The sequence below is a fragment of the Hyalella azteca genome, unplaced genomic scaffold (genome assembly GCF_000764305.2).
Source record: "Hyalella azteca isolate HAZT.00-mixed unplaced genomic scaffold, Hazt_2.0.2 contig12682, whole genome shotgun sequence".
Lineage (NCBI taxonomy): Eukaryota > Metazoa > Arthropoda > Malacostraca > Amphipoda > Hyalellidae > Hyalella > Hyalella azteca.
The window spans coordinates 19,829-47,332 of record NW_025942634.1 but is presented as its reverse complement, the minus strand read 5'-3'; the positions used below and the strand labels follow the sequence as shown (position 1 = coordinate 47,332).

General features: G+C 36.5%; 2 protein-coding genes across 2 annotated transcripts in view; both read right to left on the bottom strand.

Annotated features, from left to right (window-relative positions):
* Positions 1–12,062, bottom strand: part of LOC108669334 — a 79,431-nt gene extending 67,369 nt beyond the window's left edge. The window contains exon 1 of the mRNA XM_047883356.1: positions 10,703–12,062. Coding sequence (XP_047739312.1) covers positions 10,703–11,484 — 782 coding nt within the window. The 5' untranslated portion in view covers positions 11,485–12,062. The remainder of the gene's footprint in view (positions 1–10,702) is intronic.
* A 5,129-nt stretch (positions 12,063–17,191) lies between these two features.
* Positions 17,192–26,751, bottom strand: LOC108669345. Its single transcript, XM_018156654.2, has 7 exons — positions 26,378–26,751; positions 22,877–23,045; positions 22,287–22,455; positions 21,687–21,901; positions 21,219–21,338; positions 18,859–19,068; positions 17,192–18,486 (listed from the first exon to the last, which is right to left on the bottom strand). The coding sequence occupies exons 1-7, from the start codon at positions 26,449–26,451 to the stop codon at positions 18,343–18,345; spliced, it is 1,101 nt and encodes a 366-aa protein (XP_018012143.1). The 5' UTR covers positions 26,452–26,751; the 3' UTR covers positions 17,192–18,342.
* Between the last annotated feature and the right edge of the window lie 753 nt (positions 26,752–27,504).

The following is a 27,504-nucleotide window of genomic DNA, read 5'->3' as shown; positions in this document are numbered from 1 at the left end:
AGAAAGACAACACGTGTATGAGAGAAAGACAACACGTGTATGAGAGAAAGACAACACGTGTATGAGAGAAAGACAGCACGTGTATGAGAGAAAGACAACACGTGTATGAGAGAAAGACAACATGTGTATGAGAGAAAGACAACACGTGCATGAGAGAAAGACAACACGTGCTTGAGAGAAAGACAACACGTGTATGAGAGAAAGACAACACGTGTATGAGAGAAAGACAACACGTGTATGAGAGAAAGACTACACGTGTATGAGAGAAAGACACTATTTCAGACTCACTCACAGCAACGAGTAAGCCCATATTAAAAAAGCGATTCGAGTGTGGGTCACGCAGACCCAGTAAGGTCTGACAAAAAAGTATATATCAATAACATGTCCGCTATTTGGATGATGTGACCCATTCATTTTTCTAAGTTGACGGCAAAACATCGCTCGCGCACGCAATCGAAAACGGAAAATTTGCTCGCGTTGCTAGCATGGCATTGCAAACAAACATCCTTGCATCTGCTAACACTAGAGTTTTTCTCAGAACAAGTCGCGAGTATCAATGTAATTTGTTCACTAGAATTCCAGAAATTGAGGTGCATCAAATTAGAGGCTTGTTCGGTCATAAGCATGCATATATTGCGCAATAACGAACATTACTTCTTGAACATTTCTTTGAAACCGCCAATATGAAACTGACATTTCAAAAGTCGGATCCCTAGTGGAATCAAGTTACGAAAAGTACAAGAATCGGCAACAGGACATAGGCCTATTTCTTTAGTGCCGACACTTCTATTCTATTCTAAAAATCAATACGTTAGAATATCTATTGTAAAGCAATTAAACTAACATTTACCTTCTCATACTCAACTCAACTCATTGGTAATATTATTCACCATATTATAAAGGATTTTTATTTTGCTCTATTTTTGATTTTTCAGAAACTTCGTACAAGTGTTTTGAGCAATATTATGCTCATAAATTATTTCATTTTATCCCTATGCTTTCAATCAAGGTATTTTATCAATCTCTTGACTAAATTACTAAGTGCTTAATGTAGAACTTAGCCGTACCATTTCATAAGCAGATGCTAAGAGATATAAGTCACGGTGGTGATCACGTCTTAGCGCAAGCCTTCCCGTCACTATTATTCATATATGCGGCGCTGAGCGTGTCACCAAATGCTGGTCCGCTGCCCTGGCCTATGATGGAGGCATTAGGCTGCGGTACTTTGTGTTATCAACGGAACTCCTCGCAAGAAATTGACTATTCCGGTGTAAAAAAATCGTATACCTCGGTGAGCACTAATTTGCTGAACTTTGGATTACGCTGTAAAATCTGTTTTGGGAAGCTACAATGTAGAAGGTGGTTCTATACGAGACTACTTCACACGACAGGCTGTGTAGATTTCATGAAGTTAGCCCCCTAACTCGCACAAAATTATGTTGAAAACCACATTATGTTAAACTACAAAATTATGTTCAACAAAACTTAGAGCTTCTTCGAAACGGCTTGAATTTATTTCACAATATGTAAGTGAATTTGCTTAACATGATATATTCTGATATATTGTCCGTATTTCATGAATTCAGCAATCGCTGTTTGCGATTCCGCTAGCGAAAATTGTGATAAATTTTCAAAAAAATTCATCTTGAATTAGCCCAAATTAGTACATGGAAAATTGATTAATTTTTTTAATGTTTGTAATATATACTGCACTTTGGATCACAGCAATACTTTCCTCTTGCATAACATTCGGGGTGTTAAGAATCTAATCGCCCGATCAGAATGAAAGATGTAATGAACCTCACATTATTGTCGCTCAACTTTCTCATGAACATACATTGCTAAAAATTTCGTCTTCGCATCTGCACGTAAAATAATCACAAGCAGTAAAAAAAGATTTTGGATAATATTAAATCGAGGTAGCTAAAATAGTTATATTGAAACTCGGATATTTACTAGCTTTCACTTTATTTATAAGCCACAGTAGTGGTCTTCAGTTACGAGAGTTGTTTTCATCCGGCAGAATCGATAGGTTTTGCTTCAGTCTTACGATCCCACAAAAGTCGTTCATACGAGAAACTGACCAAATTTCTTGAGCTTGCTGAAATCCATAGTTTCGTGCGTGAAGCCGTCAAGTTATGACGACTTTAATATATAGTACGAAAAATCCCCCTATTTTGTTCGATTAATAAAAAAATTGATTATCAATACCTACTGTATTGTTATTGATTACTCAAAATTGTAATTTCTGATATCAGTCCAGACACGCTTCATTTGGCTTCATTTTTATAATTTAACATTACTTATTCAATACACATTAATTGAGCAATATGAACTGGAAAAAAATTAATAAATAAATATTTATTGTAATTTCTTACGATACATTCTTCTCACATATGGAAAATTTAAAAAAAAAGTCAAGGAAATCAGAACACACATCGACACAAATTTATATCGATTACAATCCTTAACTTAATTTTTATAGTCTTATTGATGCAATAATATCTTAAGACCAACATTCATTCAACTCCTCCTGTTGCAGCGCATATGAGTGATACTGAGTAGTATATTGAATCGCTCCGGTGATTTTGTGTATTTTATTCGCTCCTGTATTTAACTGGCTTCGGCACTCACAGCAAGTGTCAGACCAGCTCAGAGTTCAGCAGTGAGTGAGAGTAAATCAGAGTGCAGGTTTTGGACTCTTTACCCGAAAAATGATTGTATCACATTGTTCAAATAGTGAAACACTTTCTTCACACAGCACGTACGTAGCATTGATGTGCCTTTTTGCTGTGCCCAACTAGGTCATTTTGAGCCCACACAAGGACAAAACATTCATCACTATCTGGACAAAATCTCCCTTATTCCTCTGAGTGTTGCTCGAGTGAATGCATGTCTGTGCGCCGGAACACTCGAAGGCTTGCAGCTCGCAGGAAGCGACATCCGCGAGCGAGCCCCCTCCAGCAAGAAAGATTTGATGCAGTCGTGTCTGCCCTAATACTGCTCTATTGCTGCTCTAATACTTCTCTAATGCTGCTCCAATGCTGCTCCAATACTGCTCCAATGCTGCTGCTGCTCTAATGCTGCTCTAATACTAATAAATTGTTGCCCCAGTGTTGGTCTAGCGCCACTCTAATGCTGCTCTAATGCAGCTCTATTCCTGCTCCTATGCTGCTCTAATGCTGCTCCGTTGCTGCCTTAATGCTGCTTCGTTCGTTGCTCTAATGCTGCACCGTTGCTGCCCTAATGCTGCCCAAATGCTGTTCTAATGCTGCTCCACTACTACGCTAGTCTATAACGAGTATGCTCTGTGCATTGCCGTCTGTGTCTTCACTATTTTACTGTCAGGTTTAGTAGGTGGGAAGCAGGATATTTTTAAAAATGTAAAGAGATTAGTTCAATGAATATGCATGAATATATGTTTTGTAAAATGTAAGTCACATGACAGAGTATATTTGCACCCTTTTCTTTTCTTCTTTTTGAAATCCCTTTTGTGCGATAGGGCCACAGAGTGAATCAACCTTCTAGTCCGACCTCAAAATTACCCCATCATGAATTTCGTCACGAAATGTTTTTTTTTCGGACTCGAGTATTCGGAGAATTTCCACGCCATGACCTCTTGACGGCAGCAATTTCAGGCGAAATTTTAGCATCGTTGATGCAGGAGCACTTCGCTTTAGAGAACAAGAATTACATTATCTATAGACCAGGTGCTCTTCTCCTAAGGGCTGCAAGTGTTCAATGATCATAAACGATGATTTATAATTGCTAGTCTAGTCGGTAAATTGTTCAGCTTCTAGATCCTGTTTCTAAAGTACGAGAATGCTCTTTTTAAGGATTTCCATACATACCTTATACTTTTTCATATTTTTATATTTTACTTCTACTTCTACTTCGATTCCTTATCAGTGCATGTTAACTCCAGTATATATTAAGCAATTTTCTCGTGAATAGTAATAAATTCTAGAAAACGTTGTACGATACAATGTTCATAAAATGAGTTATTTTCTTTGCAACGTTGATTTCCATGCAATATTATATTGATTTTTAAAATGTGTGAAGAAAATTCTATTTAGAAACTTGTACAAACCTTGAAATTTTTCATCGAACTTATACTACTAATCCTGCGACGTGGCCATTACTACCATAGTCACTGCCACCTAAGTCGCCACTCAGCAGCTACTACACTTAACTCGCCGCTCGTCAATAAAATCCTTATAATGCCGGTCAAAATTAGAATTTAGAGTTTCCATTTTCCAAATAAAAACTGAAAAACTTTTTCGGTGGCGCTTAATAGCGCTAGTTAGTTTTTGACTTTCAATCAAACCAGATCGTTTCTTTTGAAAGTCGGCGACATTTGTGCTTTGGCAAAGTTTGTTGCATTGACGGTATATAACCTGGCATTATAGACGATAACTTGCACTGCAAAAGGTTTAAAGGTTAAAGCATCGATCCTCAACCCTCCCCAGAGGACACATTGGTCCCGGAGGACATCATAAGGCGATGCGAGCTGTAGGTTCTGAAGGCTTGTTGACGTTGCGCTTGCTGTGCTGCACACGCAAATACGAGGTCCGTGGCCCGGCATATCTCAGTAGATGTTCCCAGGTAAATGTCGGTCATTATAACATACATTATTTTGCGAGGAATGACAAGAATATGAGAGTCTCCAAGTTTAAGAAGTGGCATTTCATTTGTAGGGTTCTTACCGCGTAAGATGATAAACGACATAGGAACTTTAGAATTAATTAAAAAAGAATAAAAATCAGAGATTCTTATGGAATATATCAACACATCTCTATATAATTGTCGTCATATATGCAACGCGTATTCAAACCATGCAAAAATGACTAGGTAAATCCCGAAAGATTTCTCTCAAGCTCCGGCTGAGTATTTTGACTAAGATCAATCAATTTTTAGTTCACAATAATACCGAGGAGAACACAGCTAATTGAATCGTATATACAATAAATGAGGCCCAATTTCATAACTTTTTTTTCTTCTTATCGTTATAAAAGAATAGTGGATGGAATGTAAATTCATTGCATTTTTTTATGCCATAAGCACCGTAATTGTAGATACTCGAATACTCGTCAGCTGCTACCATCAATATTGTAACCTGGTCGCATTCAAACTTATTCAACGCTCTTCAAACATTGGGAAATCTACTTTTTGAGGTTCTGATATGTACCATCCAGTTATGTCCAATATTCTTGTTATCAAATAATAAATTCCAAGCTGTGAATCAGTAGGCATCGAATTAACTCGTTTACTTGTTTCTGACTCATGTTTGTTGAAAATCCTCTACCGTTAAACATCCACAAAATGCATAATTGTGACTCTATGTATTTTGTTTTATTTTTTTGTTATAATATTCTTTGAAATTTTGATCTTTCATTTCATCTTCATTTAATGATGAGAGGAAATAATTATTTTGTGATAAGAATTAATAGAGAAAGCAGTAATATTGCAAAAAAAACGAAGTTATTGGTTGGACTACGAAATTTGGGCTAAATGGAGTGTATGTGTTGACTGTGAAAAGTTACAAGCAAATGGCGGCCGACATGCTTTTTGCGTGTTTAAAATGTGAACGATATTAGAACTATGTCACCCATGAAATGTTTGCACAATGAACTATCAGCGAAGTCTTATCAGACAAGAGATATTTTGTTTCGAACTGTCCTCGAAGTCTTATCAGGCAATGTAGGTTATCATTCAGCCACTCAGGCACCTGAGGGAAAACCAATAACTGACCGGTATCGTTCATCTAGAACGACAATACTTCAAACTCAGGTTAGAGACTTTTAAATGTAAGAAATCATGCATAATCTAATATGTATCATAGCAACACTGCACACCAGGAGACTCAGGCACCAAGGTTGGACTTTCAAGTCAGTTTTCTCAATTTGTATTTACGTTCGAATAGGCTATAGCAAGATCGGTCGATCAAGGTAATTGTTATGTCTATGCAGCTATATTTTTATGACACGACTAAAATCCCTCTTCTAATATCGTTGTTTAAATGATATCTACATCCTAATATAATTTTCAGCTTCCACTAATGTCATCCAACAAACTTACTAAAAACGTGCATTTCTCATCATTTGACCAGATTTTCCCTCCTAACATTACTCGGCGAATTTCCCCCCAATTTGATAACAATTTTCGCATCTTCTGAAATCACTCATCCAGGTTAAAATCACTCAACAGGATCTCAATTTTCTGAGATTGTCATCCTGGGTCAGCAAGGTTCCTATTATCCTACACCCCGTGGGCGCTCATTCCCCTGGCCTACAGGTCAGTGCCGTGGTAGCCCCAGGGTAGGTCATGCTATTTCAAGCCGCCCTCAGGTCGATTCTCGTATCGATCAAGCGACCAGCGAGCAAACAGACGCCTCTCTAACTCCATGCTCTTTGTCCTACTACAAAAATTTCCTCTCTGTCTTCTTCACAATCTATTCTCTCGTTTCTGAACTCATCATTCCTGGACATGTGTCAATCCGCGACGTAAAATCGGGTCAATGATATTCGATAGACGTAACGAATCTGAAAACAATAGCTGCTAAATTTTTCGTTGAGAGAAATTTTCCAGCCAGTGAACATCAGACTCGTACTCTTTCATGCTCAAAAATCTTATCTCTGTGTACAACGTAAAAATCGGTGGTTAAATCATATACGATTCGATCCGCTAACTCTGAGCATGAAACCCTCTTCAGTGTTTTCATTAAAGATTAACTTAAACAATTTATTATCATTCTGTGATAATTACAAAGCATATTTTGACATCACTCTTAAATGATGTCGAAATGATGTCTTATTTCGACATCACACAATACCAACTAGCCGTAGAGCGCTCACAGGAAGGCACAGGATCTTTAATTTTCAATGCCATCACTGAAGAGATCCTCCCATCATTCCATCGACCGTTGACTTGATCTTGGCGTGGGCCGATGAAATTTAGTTAGCCACTTGAACGTTCTATTTTATCACACCTTTCATGCCACCAAAACATATATCCGTCTAGCAACCGTCTAGAATTACGCCGTAATGCGCAGGTCAACGCCCCGTTTTAAAGATGTTGTTCGTGGACTTTATTGAGTCCTCAGGCGCCTGCCCACGCCTTTTATTTGTTCAAATTAATGATTTTAATCGATTGCGTACAGCTGTCTGATCTCCGAAATGTACGTGTCGATGATCAAAGATGTTTCATTTCATTAAATGTTATAAATATTTATTGTTAAAAGAAGTTAATTTAGAGCATTACAGATTAGGACGTAAACTTGGCGACATCTATAACTTTCATTTTTCCGTAATCTTCTTCTCTACAAAGCATGTCCGCTAGAGCGCTTTTAATGCAAGACTGGCATTGACATTCATAGTATGGAATGGCGCATCATATACAAATTTAAAGTATCTAATAGGTAGTTCACTAACAAAAATAAACCTCTCCCTCCTTTGGAGTTTCAAAATTCCTGAACACCTACAACAAATTGCGGCACCAGTTAGGCGGCCAACGGCGTGCACACAAATGATCTCGCCAATCAAACGGAAGCTACGCTTCCGTTTTACGCTATTTGCGCTAAACTTCATTTTGATCGCAAACATTCGGTCAATATTCAAGCGCTTTGTATTGTGTGTGACGACACAATGAACATGACGGCATTGTTCTGCGACTCTTGTAACAGTGAAAAACGCGTCGATCAAATAAGCAATTTGATCGACGCGAGCAATTCATTTAAAACTCGTATACTCGTATTGTTTTTTTTTTATTCTGATAAAATATCATTATATATATTTAAATACTTGTTTTTAAGGTTGAACTCGCACTTCAGTTGAGGAACTAATGTTAGCATGAACAGAAGTGAATTATGAAAGTATGAATTATATATTATGAAAGAATTATTCGATCCTTGGACGCGAATTATGAGGTTTTTACGAGCAGGAGGCGTTCGTGTCACGCCCTCGCTCGTTGACGTTACCTGAGACCTTCTACGACATTATTGATAGCGACCTCGACCTCTGGGGTTGCAGCGGCTCAAATATCTGCGAGCAAGCATAGACCTTTTGTTATAAAGCATAGACCTTTTGTTGTAAAATTTTCGTATTTAGTAGAAAATGTCTTCAAGCAGTGATGTAATTCTTGTTGAGATTTTACGCATTGGCTTAATATAAATGACCATAATATAAATTTTTAATTATACGTGTAATGTTTCATTTCAGCAAATATATGAATAAATATATTAAAAGAGATATGAAACACGACGTTCCCTAAGAGATTACTCAAAATAGATAGATAACGCAATCGTGCTCACATCGCCGGATGAGAGTACAGTTAGCTTCAAGGCTGTGGCAATTATTCAATATTTGTAACTATTCAGAGTATTGGCAATTATTCAATATTTGTAACTATTCAGAGTATTGGCAATTATTCAATATTTGTAATTATTCTGAGTAGTGGCAATTATTCAATATTTGTAATTATTCTGAGTAGTGGCAATTAGTCAGTAAATATTCTGAGCGTCCTATAACAATATAAGGATAAATTTTACAGGACTAAGTTGAACGTTGCGATTGATTAGCACAAAGTTTTAATTGCACGGCCGAATTTTATTAACACTTGTATTATTATCATATTGCTCGTATTTATGCAACGAATAATTTGTTAAGATAAGAACATAATCAAACGAAGTATATGACGGAACCACGCAACTTATTTATGAAAGTCATCGGATTAACGTTTTCCGATGTGATCCTTTTTCATTTAATTAGGCAAGGCTATAAGTAGGGCTAATACAAACTCTGGTTAACTCATAGATTATTAATAAATGAATGATACCTCTAATGAATGAAATTTATTTGCGCTATCAAACACAAATGCGGCCATGATGCGTTCGAGAAATCTGTCGTACTTTGCATTTGGTCTTCAATATCACGATGTTTAACCCTAGGTTGGAACATCTATCGTGTATAAACTGGCCTTAAAACTTGCCAGTTAAAGTTATAAATGATATTAGCGGCGTAGTTAATGCAAATTATACTTGATTTTATTATGCAAAAATTCCACTTTCATGGTTGACGAATTCGCTACAGATGCCTCGTTTCAAGTTGCGTCTCCAACTTGAATTCGAACACAAACTGCTTGACTCTTTTTTTATTATTTTGCCGATATTAAACCCTGGATTGTTTCAATTTTGTTCATTTACTTCCTAACGACTTAAATTTGTTACTATAACTTCACTATCATGGTTCAAGAAGTTATATGCTTGTATAGTTCTACACAAATGATGAATTCTAATCTGCAATATATTCTGAATTCTAATCTGCAATCCCTTTATAAGATGCTAATCTCTTTATAGGACATTATTCTCATTGAATACTATGATGCAGTCATTCAATAATATGATTCCATCATTAAATACATTGCTTGATTCATTAAATTAAATCGATTCGGCCATTATATATAAATTGCAGATTAGAATTAATTACAGAAGCGTCTTCTTACTATGATCTTCTTACGTGACACAATCAAATGAGTCATAATCAAATCATTCTCGCAAAGCAAAGACATTGAAAATTAATGAAATGGAAATTTTAACTCAATTATCAGTTAACTGTTATAATTTTTTATAGTTAAACTGGATTTTTAAGATGATACTCCTGACTGAATATATATCATTCAGCTATACCCACGTAAACAAAATATGACACAAATGTATCGGTGCTCAGAGGATATAACCGCCGAAAGCGAACATTATTGCATCGCGCGAGTCTCAACCCCCACCGCCCTGGACCTCTACACACACAGTCCTGGGCCTAAAGTTGACAAGAGGATGTGCTGGTGTGTGTCTATGGATTTTGAGTAAAACATTAGTGATATTTCCTGCCCCGAGAGTTACTAAGGTTCCTCGGCTTGAGTATTATGAGTGTTAATTGCATTTCTTTGTCTATCGTATCAACGATTTTCGTCACGAGTTTTACCCGTATCGAACATACTTAAGTGAGCTTTGCTAGTTTTGATTGGTGCAATAATAAATAGTATTGATGAAGCCATTTATGTCTCTCAGACGAACATGTCATCCCTGCTCGCTAAATGTACACAATGGCGATTGGCCTCAAATAGGCAGTACGATAAATCGGCGAGAAAGAAGCAGCCTTTGCATATCAGATAAAAGAAAAACGACAAAGACTTCAGTTAAAACCAACTGGAACAAAGACTTTCGGACAATATGTCGCTTGCTCGAGACGACAGCCGCCCTTCGAAGGAAAGAAAATCGGCACGAGAAAAAATCATGCCCATGTTAAATTTTGATCCCATAATTGCGGCTCGAGGTCTTGTACCCTGAAATCTGTCATGAGGCGCTAAGTTCGCAACCTCGTCAATGGAAATATGCGGCTTTAAATTTAACTTAGAAATTCGTTTCAGCGATGTTCTATGGCTGTAATTTTAGCGAGATATCAAACGCCCAGGGAATAATACAAATCCACTTGGGTACAATAGGTGCACTGCAATGAGTTCCTTAGGAGTTAGTTTATGTGCAGTCGAAATTACCTGGAAGTTATTCGAAAACATAGATGGACGAAAAACATGCAAAGTATTACACCGCTCTGTATGTATATAAAACCCCTGATAATATTCTGGAAAAAACGTAGAATAAAGTAAATCAATTATAATTGTCCACAATATTGTACATCAAGCGAATTTCCACCTGAACACGTTGGGGTACTCCTGCCCGCCAGGTGCAGAGATGTCGGCCAGGGCGGCGGTATTGCTGATCTGGGCAGCGGACGGCAGCAAGCTGTTGCCCCGCGACCGTCCGTCCGTCAACGGACTCGTGGACCCGTTCATTCCATACGATATCGTGAGCGATCTCGGGGCCGTCGGTGTCGTCTTGTGCTCCGCCGAAGATTCTTCTCCGATGGTTTTTTTGTTGGTGGATGTTATGCTCAAGGAGACATCGTTGCAGGACTGGTTCGAGCAAGAGTCCATGGGACGGTAAGGGTTGGGAGGGTTAGCCATGCTCGCGCTGCTGAAGCTAGAGCTTGTATAGCTCAATGTTGGTGTGGTCGTTAGAAGAGGACCCGGAGAAAGTGTATTGCCGTCTGGACAAGTGTTATCTGAAGACGATATGATCGGCAAGGATGAGGGAGCTAATCTAATGTATGGAGGCGGAGCAGGGTTTCCTCCGTCACTTGAGCAAAAGTTTGAGTTGTTTGGTAAGAGACCATTGCTCTGAGAACCAGTTAAGTTTGAATCATTAATTTCTTTCACTAGATGAGTACTTTCACCGGGGGACGATGTGTGCTTGTCCACTTCGAGACTGACAGTTCGGATTGGAATTGTTGGACGGGACGATGGAGAAGTGTGCTCCGGAATATTATTTGCTGCGAGGACTGCGCTAAATGAAGGTAGGCTCGACTCTGCCATGCTTCTGGCAGTTTTCCACACGCAAATCTGAGGTCCTGGTTCAGTGCTGTCATGCACTCGCATTGCACTTGCAAGCCACGAGCAGAAATTCGTGCGTGTACAACAACATTGAGCAATTTCTTACATGTTTATAATTACAACATCTCTGTAACTCTCTTGTTATACTCACGAAATATTTGAAATCAGAACGCCTGCTGTACGCTCTCACATAACCACAATCACTCGATCTAACTTATAAAGATTTTTAAAATAGGGAATTCATTTATTGAAAACTTATAATGGCTAATTTTTTGTCGCACTTTGAATTATTTAATGGCATAAATACTTCACAATTTATGCACGAGATATTACAATTTTTTTCCATTTGCTACTTTTTTAAAACACATTACTTTGTTTTCATCACAAATTTCACACGCTTTCGACATAATTCTAAAGGGTAATCAATTTAATCAAGATTTGTTTCCTTTGGATATAAATATAAACGAACTACTCATCGTAAGACTACTCAAAATAATTGTCTTTAAATCGGACTTGATAGAAAAAATAAACTTGATATACCTATATCAAACCTCCCAAACTTAACGCACTATTTACAATAACTTTACCGATACTGTTCTGATAATTTCATATTGTATTTTTTCTGGTTCTGTGAAATACATACATGTGTATATAAGATACGGTTACTGGCATAAAGTTCATGATATTACTTGAAACTCAAATAAAAAAGTATTTAAAAGCGAAGAAAATTCCAAGAAACTTAATTAACATTGTATGATTTAATATATTCAATTTCATTCGCTTTATTTTTTTCTAACTAATATTGGCGCTGTCTTAGTAAAATTTTTCGTTTTAAATGTAGGTAATTTTCTTGGAATTAACCTTCGGATTTTATTTAAAAGGGGATATGCTATCCATAGGCTTCTGAAATTGCACTTACAAAAATTCATAGCAAGTAAATGAAATTCCCCGTTCGTTATCCGTAGATTTTTAAACGTTTGTATTGCCTGAAAATATTACACGTAATTGCACAAAAATGATATTATGAATTTGTTTAAGCCAATTTCACCGCTCTAATACAGTAATATAGTCTTTGAACGAACTAGGTACTATCTTATATAAAATAATTTATTGAATATCCCATAGCATAGCATCTGATTTTAGAACCATTAGCACCACAGTCTCAAATTTTTGAAAATAAATTCCTTTCGTTGAATAAAGAAAAAAAAACATTCAAAACGCTCATAAGTTCTTGTAAAAAAATCTAACTGTGGATCATCTCAGTTATTTCATGCCGAACATATTTTCAACATTGATATTTTTAACATAGTTTCGGTATTTTACAATCAAAGAGGTGATTCTTACGCTTCAAAATATCCAGGTTTCGAAATAAACTTTTGGCAAGGAAAGTAATGCCACGTATAAATGCTAGTGACCAACTTTATATACTTGTTGCAAAGAAGAACTTTTAACAACAAGTTTTCGACAGCGCGTCCACAGGACAACCTTCTTACAAACTGAACAAAAGCTCTCACGTGCGCGTCCTAAGACCAACACAACGAAAAATCACTAGTAATTCAGCTGTTATTATATAACCAATAATAACTGTACGTTGCTTCGTAAATCCCACTTGTTAGAGCGCCCACCGCGGGGCAGCTGTGCTCGACAGCTGCACTCACAGCTACAGCTGTTACACCTGCACCATCCGACGTGCAACTGCAAGCTGCAGCAGCTGCGGCCCTATAGCTGCTAAAGCTGCATACCTCCGCGGCCACGCCACAGGAATCACAGTCACTTAAATTGAAGGTGGGATCGAGGATCGCTTGGAATTTTATTTTTAGCGCATTTTCTCATTTATGGAAAAAATGCAGTATTGTGCTCGTCATGTCCGTCTGTCCGTCAGTAACTTCACGTTTTCGTCAACGAGAAAATGCGCTCTCTGTCACTCACTGTGTAAGGGATTGGATAGGATGTTCACTTGGCTGAACAATGCAGGGACGAAGATGGCTTTGTTTTTCTTTTTGTTGGAGTGCGTCCCTAGCAACTGCACTTAGTACTGAGTTATATTTTTTTCTTCTTCTTCTCAATCGACCTGATGGTTCTTCTCAATGTAACTGTAATACTGTTATGGTGATTAAGGTACGCATTTCTTATAGGCATCGGAAGCAGCAAACAACAATTAAATATATGAATGGGAAACGAAAAACATATAAAGTGATTTTAATATTACTAGAAAAGCGTATTCTTGCATTTATTAGCGAGGATCACCAAGTCGAGAAACTTTTAATTAACTATCCTTCATTTATCCCAATCAATCTATACAATTACTAATGCCAAATTCAGGCATCAGACAACAATAAAATCTAATGACAACATTCAATTATTCTTTACGGCATTTGAAAAAACATTTTTTGTTATTTCATAAAAAACATCTCATCAGCTCAAAGCTAAGAATCTTTATTCTAAATCTTAACTTCTCGCAAACAAGAAATTTTGCAAAAGCCGCTCCGAATTCCAGAAATTTCTTCCATTCATTTCTGCGTACGCGGGAATAAATATACCGTAGTTTACCTACGTATTTCTCCCTAGGGAATATCAGGCGATGTGCCGACCATTCAATAGATGAGAATAATTACCTGCAGACGGGAACCACGCCCGACCGCATAATGGAAAGCAGCGCGTTTCCGGGTAAGAAAAAAATAAGCTCTACGTCAGATTTGGTGGTCATAAAAAGTGAAGGATGCCCTTGCCAGCAAGCAGAATCTTGCTGGCCTATGGAAAAATAGAAGAAAGTTGGGCGAACAAACATCGAGGAATAATTAATAGTAGTGTAATAATAGGGATAATAACTGAAGATGGAAACTTGTACAGACATGCAGTCAGTTTGTACGGCGGTCAATGTGGAATCGTGTTACGGAATTTTACGTTCTGAGAATTTGCTCGCAGATAGTTCAACTAAAAAGATTTGTTGTGATAAATTCTATTTTTACAGCGCATTTCCAAAATTAAAAAGTCAAAATAAGGACCAGTTTATAATATTTCCAAGCATATTTATATTGCTTAGCATTTTCGTTAAATTTAGAATCTTCGTATTTCCAATACCCTTGGATTATCAAGAAAAAATATAACTCTGTACTCACTGAAGTGAGTGACAGAGAGCGCATTTTCTCGTCGACGAAAACTTGAGGTCACGGACGGACGGACAGACGGACGGACGGACAGACAGACGGACATGGCGAGCACAATAGTGCATTTTTCATTTTTTCCATAAATGAGAAAATGCGCTAAAATGCGCTAAAAATAATGAGAAGTTGTGAATTATAGCAAGTGCATGACTAACTTTCCAGATACTTAATACTATTACGACATGAACTAATAACTAATTTGTTAATTTAATTTGATATAATTCGGAGCTGAAGAAATAAATAAGCCCATAGCCTGTCGCCGATTCTCGTACTTTTTGTGACTTGTTCAGAGATCTAAAAACCGGCCTTTTGACAAGAAAGTTCAAAAATTGACGTTGCTTAGAAATAACAAATGAACTTTTACCAGGCCCATAAGGTGCTAGGCATTTCAACAATGAAAATATGCTCCTGCATAACTTTGTCTAGGCTGTTCTTACTCGGAGCGTCAATTAGAGAGGCAGGTCCACATGTCGGTGACTCGAAAGCGAGAAAAAGTGTTGTCGCATGGATGAGTTACAACGAAGTTTTTTTTTAGTTTATAGTCGTGGCCCCAGGTGTTGGTTCTTGTTTTAAATTCTAGGAATTCTGTGACTTTGTACCAACCATGAGTATACTTATATACTTTAATGAGGTCGTCACGCCGACTTCGTTAATATAGACTTGAAAGCTTCATAATCTCGAATCTTTCTTCATAAGACTTGCCCTTTAAGACTGGAATAATCCTTGTTGCACGTCTTTGAATACTCTGGACAAAATTTTTGTTATTTTCTAGTTTCGTTGACCACACGGCGTTGCCGAGCTCAAGGTTAGAGTGCACGTTCAATATAGATCAAATTTCTTTCTAATTCCACATATATACAATGCCTTTTTCCTATCAAACATCGGAAGTGAATTTACAAAATAATTTTGATTAATTTCATTTGTATTGGTGATAAACTGCAAGCAAGGAAGTCAATGGCCTTCATCTTGTAGATGCGGCCACTCATTTCGTCCACTCCTCATCGTTTCTAGATCGTAACTCAATCAGTTCTGCCCTTAAGTTCGTACTCTGGTAGCGCTTCTGTAATGACGCTTCATTGGGCTAACAAGTTTAAAGTCGGCTCCAGCTGGCCGGCAAGACAAGACATGGCATCACGTGTTCTATTTCAGCAGGACGACGTGTAAGGTTTTTATCGTTTATTGTCCTATAACGAAACGTGCTTGGAATTTCCAGGCATGATTTTGTGGAACTCTCTTCACGCAAGGGATCAAGACACACTAAGGAAATAATCATGGAAGGAATAGATCTGAAACGACACAATTAAAAACTTCGGACGGTTTTCACGGCGCACTGTGGATTTTTTCGTTTGCCATTTGAAACGAAATGTTCCATTTGATACGGAGGAGCGACGAGAGGGCGTTGGAAGATTGAACTTCATCAAGAGGGTTCACAGGAAACTAAAGGACACTTCGTATCTACTCTTATATGCTGGCAGGGAAGCTCGGCGTTGCTCGAGATAGATAAATATTGATCTTTAATAACCCCTTCATGACCTTTAATCCAATAATCATGCATTTTAAATTGAAAATATATTAATTGAAGAAAACTGTTCAAGCCCGAATTCAACATATAGCCACCAATCAACAAAGAATACCATTCAAATCCAGTTTTGAAATTAGACGCTTTTTCTTACTCTAGAATCACGTTAATTTTATCAAATTTCAAATTAAATTTACACTTTCGATTACACTTCCTTTGATGCCCCCAGGATACCATCACAAACAATAAAATGTCAGACCCATATGATATTACGAAATGATAGGTATGTGGCTGGTGTAGATAGTGCCAGGCTTCAAACTCACTAAAAAACTTTCCAAAATACATCACATAAATACGAAAGTTTTTTCTATTTCATGTCCGTGACCGATGTCTAACACTAAAAGAAAATATGAGCTATTCGTGCTCGTATCCACGATACCAGCAACGTATTCAACATGGACCTAGAATTTCATCTCGACAGAGTGTCGCGTAATCACAGAACGCAAACATAAAACTAGATCTTCCAAAATTAAGTAAATATTGAAATTGAAGTTAAAAAAAATCGAATCAACAGCAGATTGAAAATAAAAGAGAAGAAATCTTTGTAAAATGGGAGCAGCGGGTGTTTTTACGTTTCACAGTATTTCATTGAAATTCTTACTTATAACAAGACAGATGGTGGTTTTTGGAACCGTAAAAAACCGAACCATTCCGTTCACTTTCCTCTTCATCATGAATATAAAAACCTAGCTATGCAGGAGCATTTGTTCAGTCTTAAAATGCCTAGCAAATTACGGAGCAGGCAATAAGTCCAGCAGCTATCTCAATCAATCGTCAGCTATGGAAAGATCGGGTTCCAAAAGCCGGATCCCTTGTGAATCAAGTCACGAAAAGTTCAAAAATCGGCAACAGGCCATGGGCCTATTTCTTCCGTGCCGACACTTCTATTCTATTCTAAAGGAATAATGAGCCTATTACATGTCTAGAATCATTTAAAAATAGGATCCTCCTAGTTTAAAAGTTACTCATCAAAATTCCCGGTTCCCTCAAAAAATGAAACAATTCTTAATATCTTTTCAAAGTTTTCATTATATTTATTAAAAATTAGATAGTATCATAGATATTGCACACTCTGCCAAATGATAATAAACTCCAACACAACTAGATATAAAACATATAAAGAATAAATATATATTTTCAATAACAAGATATTCATGTATCAAGACATAAGGCCTCATTGTATGAACTTTAACAACCCACACAAAAAATATTTCATGAACGCGAAGTAGGATAAACACCACTCAGCACTCAAAGTGCGACGAAGAAATTCTTACCGAAGATATATTCACTACTTAATGCTAATAATATACACATTTAAATGTACTCTTCAAGTCATTGCACATACACTGAACTATTCACCAGAGAGATTGCAAGAGGCATTAAAAGTGATGATGTAAGCTACCTTCCGTTGTCATCATCATTGTGATGCGCTATGATGAAAACCATCATCAGCATCACCCCTATCATACCATTCATATAACCACCCCATACTACGCTGTGACAGTTAGAAGACGATGTGAAAATAAAAGACTAGACCTAGTAAAATTAATTAAGCTCTTGTCTGTTTTTATTTAATTATTAAATCAGCAATCATCTCTCACCAAGCACTATTAGTAACTTGATAAAATCTCGGTTATTGACTCAAGCTGTCATTAACCAGCTAATAACAAAGTATAGTGGTATCACTTAAATCCATATTTACAAAAGTAATTTCGAAAAATATCTAAATAGTTACCACAAACAATGCACGCAGTGACGGCGATTTTCCATTTCAATATGCAAAATTTCATACAATTAATATTGCTTATAATTTCATACTTTCATTTCCATTCCATTCAATGTGAAAGAAGGAAATTAATATTTAAATACAAAAGTAAATGTCAATATGGCCAACGGCCATAGAATAAGTATGACTATAAAAATTATCAAGGCAAGACGGCATAGGTATGCAGGTGATACCAAGAGGCAAGTAACACAGTGTTGGTCTTCAAGCGCCACCAAGGCAAGACGGCTATGGTCGGTAGGAGATATCAAACCAAGACAGCTTATGTCTGCAAGCAACACCTTGGTAAGACGGGTAAGGTCTGTAGGAGATATCAGGGAACACAGCTTAGGTCTGTAAGTGACACTAAGTATGACAGCTTAGGTCAGTAGAAGATTTCAAGACGAGATGGCATGAGTCTTCAAGAGGAGATGAGCAAACTTCTCGACGCTGTTATTGACGGCACCTGAAGAGTCGTAGTCGTCACACACCGTCACCACCTGCAGCAGCCCTTGTGTCCTCACCAACTCGGTACTGCACACCTGCGTGGGTCGTCAAGAGATTGTTAATTCGTCAGCATCAAAAGTCTATCAAAAATATTGCTACGTTATTCATACACATATCTTGAAGTTTTTTGTGACACCAAATTCTGAGAGTTTGTGCTAAATCTATATGTTGTTCTAATTGGATGCCACATGGGAAGAAATCTACAGAATAATGAAAGAAACATCTTTATGGAAGTAATTCCAAGACCAGGTTAGGTAGGACTTAATGATCTGAAAGAAAGATCGTGAGTGAAAAATATTCTTTTAGATCACAAAATTTTAAATAAAGATTGAAGACGTTCCACACAAAATTAGAAGGAATCGTGTACAGATCTCACAGTATTCACACATAGTTACTTAGGCAGTCACCTCTCGACTATGAGTAGCAGAAACAACTGGTCTGCATCGCTTGTTTCTGGATGCCAAGGCAACGTATTGGTCGAGAGTCAGGCGGTAAACATAGCGGTTGAGCAGCGCAGTGACGTGGCCGTGAGCAGAGGCGGACGTCTCTGATGCAGCAGACCATCCTGATATTTGGCTCAATAGGTCAGGTGATAGAACAGGCACTATGTAGTCGACCTGTAAGGATTAAATAAAAATAACACATTCGTTTCCTTGACCTCGATTAGATATGAGAACCATCAATCACACAGCAAATGACTACTTATGCAACCCCATAAATAACACTACCTACCAAAGTTAAAATTCAATATAAAACAATATTTATTTGCAAGACTTGACGTTATCAGAAGGGATATCTGTGTTTCGTGCACCCAACTGACAAAAAATCTTGGCCATGATTGATACATTAACTATGAAAAAGGTTTTGGTCTACATGCAAAGCTCATTGATGGTAGATAATTAATCATTTCATACTGTAAAGAAAGTCATAGAGTCAACAGTCATGAGTGACACATCAAAAGTGACACGTCAGAAGTCAAAAGTGGCACGTCAGAAGTCAAAAGTGACATTCTATACACACCGACTAGTAGTGACTGAGTGACTGACTGCACTGTTCCCATTTTATTCAGACCAATAAACCAATACTAAACATAAACTGAACGATAACCAAACAAACCTCATACGACTTGAAACAAGACTTAAGTTATGAGAAAAGCTAACACTGTTTGAAATAAACATGTGCACAATTCAAATATTTTATATCCATTCACTGCTTTTAATTATTTTATATATAGTCTTATAATTGTAATTGTTTTGTTTCTAGTTTTAAATTCACATATTTAAATATTGAAATAAAATATTTTAATTAGAATACTCTTATTGGGGTGGAAAATCTTTCTAATTGCCTAAAAGGCCAATACAATCTCAACCTCTCAATATACAGGGTGGAACAGAACCGATTGAGCAGTTTTGAGATAAAATAAAAGAGTAATGGAGGTACATAAAGAAGAAGTTTATTTTCCTAGAGGTTAGCATAACATACCATTTAGAATACTTATGTTTTGAAAACAATATCAGGAAGATGGTGTTTGTTAGCTGCAACACACTGTTGGAGTTGTTCTCAGAAGAGGGAGTAACCCCAACAGTGAATTCCGATCGCTATGCTGCAATGTTGCAAAATTTCTTGCAGTCCATGATGGAAAACATTGTTGAAAATAAAGCATTGAGAGACGTGTGATTCCAGCAGGATGGGGCTACAGCTCACACAGCTCGAATGTCACTCAATGTTTTGAAACGCATGTTTCCCGTAGGTCTGGTGTCTCTGAGGGGCGATTTACAGTGGCCTGCAAGGTCACCTGATTTGAGCATTTGCGATTTCTTTCTTTGGGGACATCTAAAAGAAAGGGTGTTCAGAAGTCGCCCTCACACCCTACCACAGCTAAGGGAACGGATTATTGCAGCAGAGGTTATGGTCATACCTCGCCATATATATGAGTGAATGTGCTGTAGAAAACTTCCGAGAACGACTCCAACAGTGTGATGCAGCTAACAAACCCCTTCTTCCTGATATTGTTTTCAAACAATATTTTAAATGGTATGTTTTGCTAATCTTGAGGGAAATAAACTTTCTTCTTTATGTACCTTCATTACTCTTTTATTTCGCCCCAAAACTGTTTAATCAGTTCTGCCCCACCCTGTATAAGCTAGCTAACACATTTAAATTGTATATTGTAATCAATATATAACAAATAGTCAAATAGTTGAAGACTACTTATACCTTTATAAGAATTAGCTAAGCTGCTAGCTATGTGCAATGTACTGCACAATTGATGCCTCTGTACCAAAAACATTCAATTTATTGGAACCTAATACACACTAAAGGCAACAAATTTATATACCAATTTGTCATTCATAGTACATTTATAATAAACCATGAATAACAATACCTCAATATAAATTAAAGACTGCCACTCAATATTTTTAAATATATGAAAAAATCAAAAAAATCAAATAAATCGAAAAAATCAAAAAAATCATGATTTTTTTATAAAAAAATCAAGTGATTTAATCACATGATTTAATCATTTTGATTTAATCATTGCCAACCCTGGTCAAAAGTGACACGTCAGAAGTCAAACGTGACACGCCAGAAGTCAAACGTGACACGCCAGAAGTCAAAAGTGACATGTCAGAAGTCAAAAGTGACACGTCAAAAGTCAAAAGTGACACGCCAGAAGTCAAAAGTGACACGTCAGAAGTCAAAAGCGACAAGTCAGAAGTCAAAAGTGGCACGTCAGAAGTGACAAGTTTAAAGTCAAAAGTAGTACCTGAGTGAACCATTTGTACAGGAGCGAGTTAGGATCTTGCATGAGGAGGTGCTGCTGTTCCTGCAGCACAAGGACTCCAATGCGCCCTCGACCATTGCTAGAACGCAACTGACCGTACAACTGCAACAGGCATCAGACTTCAGTTGAACGGACATAAAAAATTGAATAAAATTAAAAGAATATATAGGTATGTAACTTGATTACAATAACTTGCAACACAAATAATACATTGCAGGTAATTAAGCAATGATTTTTAAACAGCTCGAGACTCAGGTGCATTCCCAATCAAGCCTTTATTCATGATAGTTTTTTAAAATGATTGAACTTCAAATCCCTAATATTTTATTAATTAAGTTCATGACTATGGGAATAAAGAAAGTTAATTTAAAGCACTGCATACAAGATCAATAAATTAACAGTTAGATGTAGGATTTACAAATACGAGCTCATCAATTGGATGGTACTGACCTTAGTAGCAAATTCGCTGGAGTCATTGGCATAGATCATCAAGATGCTACAAGCATATGGTGTGGTCTTTTTCTTAGGACTTGTTATTTGACTAGGTGTAAAGGAGGCACTGAAGGATACTACATTTGCATCTTTGCACTCAACCTCATCCCTTTCGTTCAAAGCCAGGTTATGTGAAACAGCTTGGAGCTTACAAGCTTCTTCTTTTAGCTGATCTACAAGTCAAAAGTTAAACACAAAATTATCAGAAAGGAGAATACACAGTACCTACTTCCCAATAAACAGAAGGAAGCTAGTAATTTACAGTTACTACAACAGATGCTACAGTTACTTGCAACAGATAAATGTCAAATAAAAAAGCATGTCTACATACAATCGTATGAAATTTGATGCAAGTTTAAAATATGATACATATATCAAAATAACTACTATGAAACATGAAAAATATTTAGAAGAAATATTTCATTCAGGTTTTTAGATATTCTTTGAACATAAAAAAAGCATCACATTCAGAGAATTTTTATTACTTGGTTGCATATTCATACATTCATAGAAATTTTTATGATTTTTAGATAATTTTCTTAATTAGTTGAATCATACCAATGCATTGTTGCCACGGTATCCTGGATAGCAGGTCATGACGCCCTAAGCTGATGAGATGCTTAAGGAGATGGTACAGAGGGATGCCATCATCTGTTAACTTCTGCTGCTGTAACTTGGAGAAGACAGCAGCAGTGGGCCCAGCAGGACCACAATACTTGCTGCACCACTGAAAATGAACATCAATATGATTTTCATACGTATTTCAATACCTCAATCCTAAAGATACTACCGGACCTCTTAACTAAAAGGATTGTGAAGTTTTGATATTTTTCAATTCAAAGTTGTAATTAAGTAGTAACTAACAATCTTTAGGCTAATTACACTTTCACAAACAACATAATTTCAATTTCTTCAATCTACTAATTTCAACCAACAATTAATTGCTGGAAGTAAAAACAAAAAAAATTAAGTGGGTAAAATAAACTGTTGGATACAATGTAAACAAACCATAAGCAATTGGAACCATTAAATTTACAGAACTGCTACATCAGGATATGAATATAAACTAATATTAGGAACCACATAAAAAGAATTACTGATTTTCATAGAATTTTGTATTAGAATACAAGCTATAGCTGGTCATGAACCTTTATTTGATCAGCATTCAAGCCAAAATTCTGTGCAAGTTGCTGCCAGCCAGTCCCATCATCCAGGGAGATGTCAAGCAGAGTGTAGAACCACAATCTGTGCTTTGGGAATGTGGCGCTGAAGCTCTCCCATGAGATGCCCTCAGCATTCGACACCCAATCATATTTTCTGGAATTGTAAAATAGGAAATAATTCTTTCTGGAAAATATGACAGGAAAGTGCAAATATTTTCCCCCTGAAAAACATTGATTTACATAAAACCTTGAAAATAATTTCTAGCTCTTAGGAAATTTTGACATTTGCATATATATCATAGTTACTAAACACAATAATACAGTAATTTAGTAAATGAAAAATCACATTAAGTAAAGAATAATGAGCAGCAACTGAAAATGGCAACTTTTATACTAATCATTGAGAAGCTTCCTGTATCATTGGTGATGGCTTCTTTAAATGTGTGCAATCCAAAGCCTCCTGTTTTGGCATGGGAACCTACAGGGGTAAAATATATCTACCTGAGCCAAAACAATAGCTTTCATGCCATTTTTGAACCTACGAGACTTTTGCTACATGAATTACCTACTATCTTATTGTTAACTAAAGATAAAGTTGAGGCTACAATATTCCAAATTTATGGAAAAATTTACACTTCAGGGCCAAAAATTTCAGTATTAAGTTTGAAAATTCCAATTCTAGCAACTTGGATTATAAATAGCTAACTTGGATTGAATATCTTCTACCTTGCTACCTATACAGACTTTATAGCCATTTAGCCTGATATACATACTAAACATAGGCTAGGTCCATTCAAATTCTAATTTTTAAACTAGATGACTGAGCTTTACAATTAAATTTCAACAAATATATCTATGTAATTTTGGAACCATGAGATGTCATTTCAGCATACGGTACAGCTAAATATTCCAAAATTAATTTGCATATTACATTGCTGCTGGGCTGAGCCAAACTGGAAAATTGATGGAAGCCATCCATGAATGAAGAAAAATGCCTGCGATTATAAATAACTTCAGACATTCAGCACATTTTTACCAAAGTAAAAATGTGTCGATTTACAATAAAAAAAAATTTTTAATGTAAATAACTTTAGACAAAAACAGCACCTTTTTACCAAAGATTTTCCAAATCTACATATAAAACAATCTTTTTTGCCTGGAAAATATGGAAAATTCTAATCAAGATTACAGATAGGCACTAGGCAATGCTGGCTGCAGAGAATGCTTTATTTAATCAAGATGCAATTTTTTTAGTAAATCAGGTAATACATAAATTTTTGGTTATTGTTTAAATAGAATTTTGGTATGCATCTCCCACCAGGCACCAGCCACCTGCCACTGTGACAGTGTGACCTTGGCTAGTACCAAGACTTAATAATAATATGCATTTAAAATTTGCTTTTTAAAGACAACACTTCTGAACAATCCAGTATCTTGGATGTTACACATGTACAATGAATTTCTAATTTCATTTTCAAATATTGAACAAAAATTATTCTTCAAATTTTTTCAAGATATCAAAATTTTGTAAATTTTGAAAATTATTTATTCTGTCAATTGATTCATGCATTGTCTCTGACTCTCTGACTTTATGCAATTGTGCAAAATTTCAGATCAATTGGACAGGTCAAATTGTGTCATTTATGGATTATAAGATTTGTAGATGAAATTATTTTTTAATTTTTTTTTTAATATTGAAAAAATTTTTTTTATTAATAAAATTATTTATTCTGTCAATTGATTCATGCATTGTCTCCAACTTTACGCAAGTGTGCCAAATTTCAAATCGATTGGACAGGTAAAAGTGTGTTAACCCTTTACGCCCTGGCGTGACGAATTCGTCACACCAGGGACTAGCTAACTTTTCCAACAATTTCACGTTTTCTGTCATTTTTTCAAAAAATTCACAGGAATAAAAAGTCTTAGATTTATTTTTCACATATGTGTACCAAGTTTCAAAGTTATCTGACAGTAAATAACCGAAATATAATTTCCAATTTCCAATGGCAATGTCCAATTTCTTATGGAAATTCTATTTCGGTTATTTACTAACAGATAACTTTGAAACTTGGTACACATATGTAAAAGATAAATCTAAGACTTTTTTGTTTGTAGGAATTTTTCAAAAAAAGTGAAAGAAAATGTGAAATTCTTAGAAAACCGCCAAAAAGGGGGTACTGTAGAAATCTATCTCCTCCTATGATTTTCAAGCTACAACATCGAGTTGCATATCATTCGATGCGTAAGGACAGTATCTATCGATTGGTTCTTGCTGTTTTTCGAAATTCTAATTTTTGTGGGTGGGCCCGGTGGGGTGGGCATTTTTTGAAAAAAAAATTATTTCTCCCCCCACCCTTTCAAACTTCCCCTCCCCTTTTTTCAAAATATTTTCAAAACTTCAACGAAATTGAAAAAAAAGCTTCGACCAATCTCTAGATCTTTTATTTGCGAATCAAACGGTTTATTACTCATTGCTGTAGCTTAAAAACTCTGGGAGGAAATAGGTTTACAGTGACAATAAGTGTGAATGTTCAGTAGAGCGCGACAAAGTCCCGAGCGCCTCAAAATAGGCATTCAAGGTGACATGGATGCAAGACTAGACACTACTGGAGCCATAGTGGCAAAGCAGAGAGTTTTTTAGACTCTCCCTCAAGTTCATTTGTGAGTCCTATAAGTAGACCAGTAAAGTATCCTGGATACCAGCAGTATCATACATAAGAAATTGATTTAAATCTTGGGTAAATGAGGAAATTAAAAATGAACTGATTCTAAAAAATCTGTGGTTTGCCACTATGACTGGAGCCGAAATTCAGTCAAGGATAGTGGGAACGACTGCATGAGCACCATCCCACACAACAGCAGCCGGGTAACTAAAGCTCAGCGTCTTCAGGTTGCATATTTATGTGCCCAACCAGTAATTTTTGCCTATATTAAATGTGAAAGAACTCCCCCACCCCCACCCACCCCTAACACTTTCACAAACTGTTGTCAAGGCATAAATCAACGTACAGAGATGATTTTGGTACCATTGGATAGGTCAGAATGTCAGCTTCAAAGCAAGACTTAAAACAAAAAAGTGAATTTTATGATTTTTGTCCCAGAAATTCAGGGCGTAAAGGGTTGAATATCGATTATAAGATTTGTAGCAGACAGACAGACAGACAGACAAACAAGAAGTGAAATTAAAGAGGAGTGTTGTAAAAAGCTCCCTATTTAGCCCTATTATCAGATAATACAGTGATTTCAGTTATTATGCCAAGATCAAGATGCACTTCTCATCAAAAATGTATTTAGCCCTATTGCCTCTATATACTATACCTAGACCTAGTATACAATTGAATAAATTAACTCTATGCTTAAAATCATGATTTTTTTTACAAAGACACAAACATACATTCATTGACTGATTGATGAAGCAAAATTTTCAATTTTTGTTTCTTTAATAATGATTCCAATTTCCATAAACTCATTATTATTGTTAAATACCTTTTTTCTGTTTCGAAGTGAAGTTCTGATACGAGGTCGTCTTCCAATGACTGTTTTTGGCTAGGAATATCCATAGCGCACAAAAACCTAGTCCAGTCGAAATGTAGGGAACTAATTGAAAATAGGCTAGCTGTTGTTGAAAAAGGTAAACTATAGTTACCTACATTATATTATTAAACAGTTGAATAAAAGTTGTTCAAAAAGTTAAAACAAACTATTCGCCAACTCATTTATTATTACTAGGTAATAGCTTACTGCCTTACTTATGCAAAATAACATGTAAAAACGAAATTCGTAATAAAAAAAATAGCAAAATTCTATAACGTATTATGTCAAGTTAGTCACTACATACTAAAAAGCTGCTGCAACTTAACTGTACTGCATTCACGTTTTCCGCTAAACATGGTTGTAGAACGCGGATGCACCGATGCACCATATGAGCCGTCAGAGCTGTAATGATGTTGCCCGAGTTTGAGAAAGTCAGTTGCGTTCACGGCGAAAGCACGTGTGTGGATTGCGATCTCTAAAGTAACCGGTAAATTTGTGATTTGAAGACTCTTAGTTTCTAAAAGTAATTATCATCATATTTGTTTCCTCACTAACCCGACTGGGCCTTCTCCCTCAGAGGTTTGCCGGTCCGCATTGTGTTTTTTTTTTTCCTTTTCCCATTCTTTTTTCTGCCCCTTTAATTTTATTTTGATGGTTTTGTTTTCTGATATTTTTGTTTATTTTGACTTTTGTTTTGTCTCTTCCTTATGGAAGTTTCTATCTGCCTTACGGGGTCAGGTTTTGGCCCGCCTATGGTGATTGGAGCAGCTGAGGCTTGTGTACTACAGTGTACATAGTGGCGAACCAGAGATTTTTTAGAATCAGTGCATTTTTAATTTCCTCAATTACTCAATATTTAAACCAATTTCTTATGTATGATAATGCTGGTATCCATGATACTTTACTCGAGTTTACTGGTCTACTTATAGTAATCAAAATTGAACTTGTGGGAGAGTCTAAAAAACTCTCTGCTTTGCCACTATGCTTGTGTAAGTGTTGAGGACATGGTGGCAGGGAATTATTGTGAGTACTTATGCGTTTGCAAGAGCATCGACCGGTCCGGCTCAGCGGGGGGGGGG

What these genes read in the sequence shown, in the direction of transcription:
- LOC108669345 (XM_018156654.2), bottom strand. Translation starts at nt 26,451, where the DNA reads ATGGATATTCCTAGCCAAAAACAGTCATTGGAAGACGACCTCGTATCA. An exon ending in TGAATGCTGATCAAATAAAG is followed by an intron (nt 22,456 to 22,876) that starts GTTCATGACCAG and finishes GTTCATTTTCAG; the next exon opens with TGGTGCAGCAAGTATTGTGG. An exon ending in CTGCTACTCATAGTCGAGAG is followed by an intron (nt 18,487 to 18,858) that starts GTGACTGCCTAA and finishes CGACCCACGCAG; the next exon opens with GTGTGCAGTACCGAGTTGGT.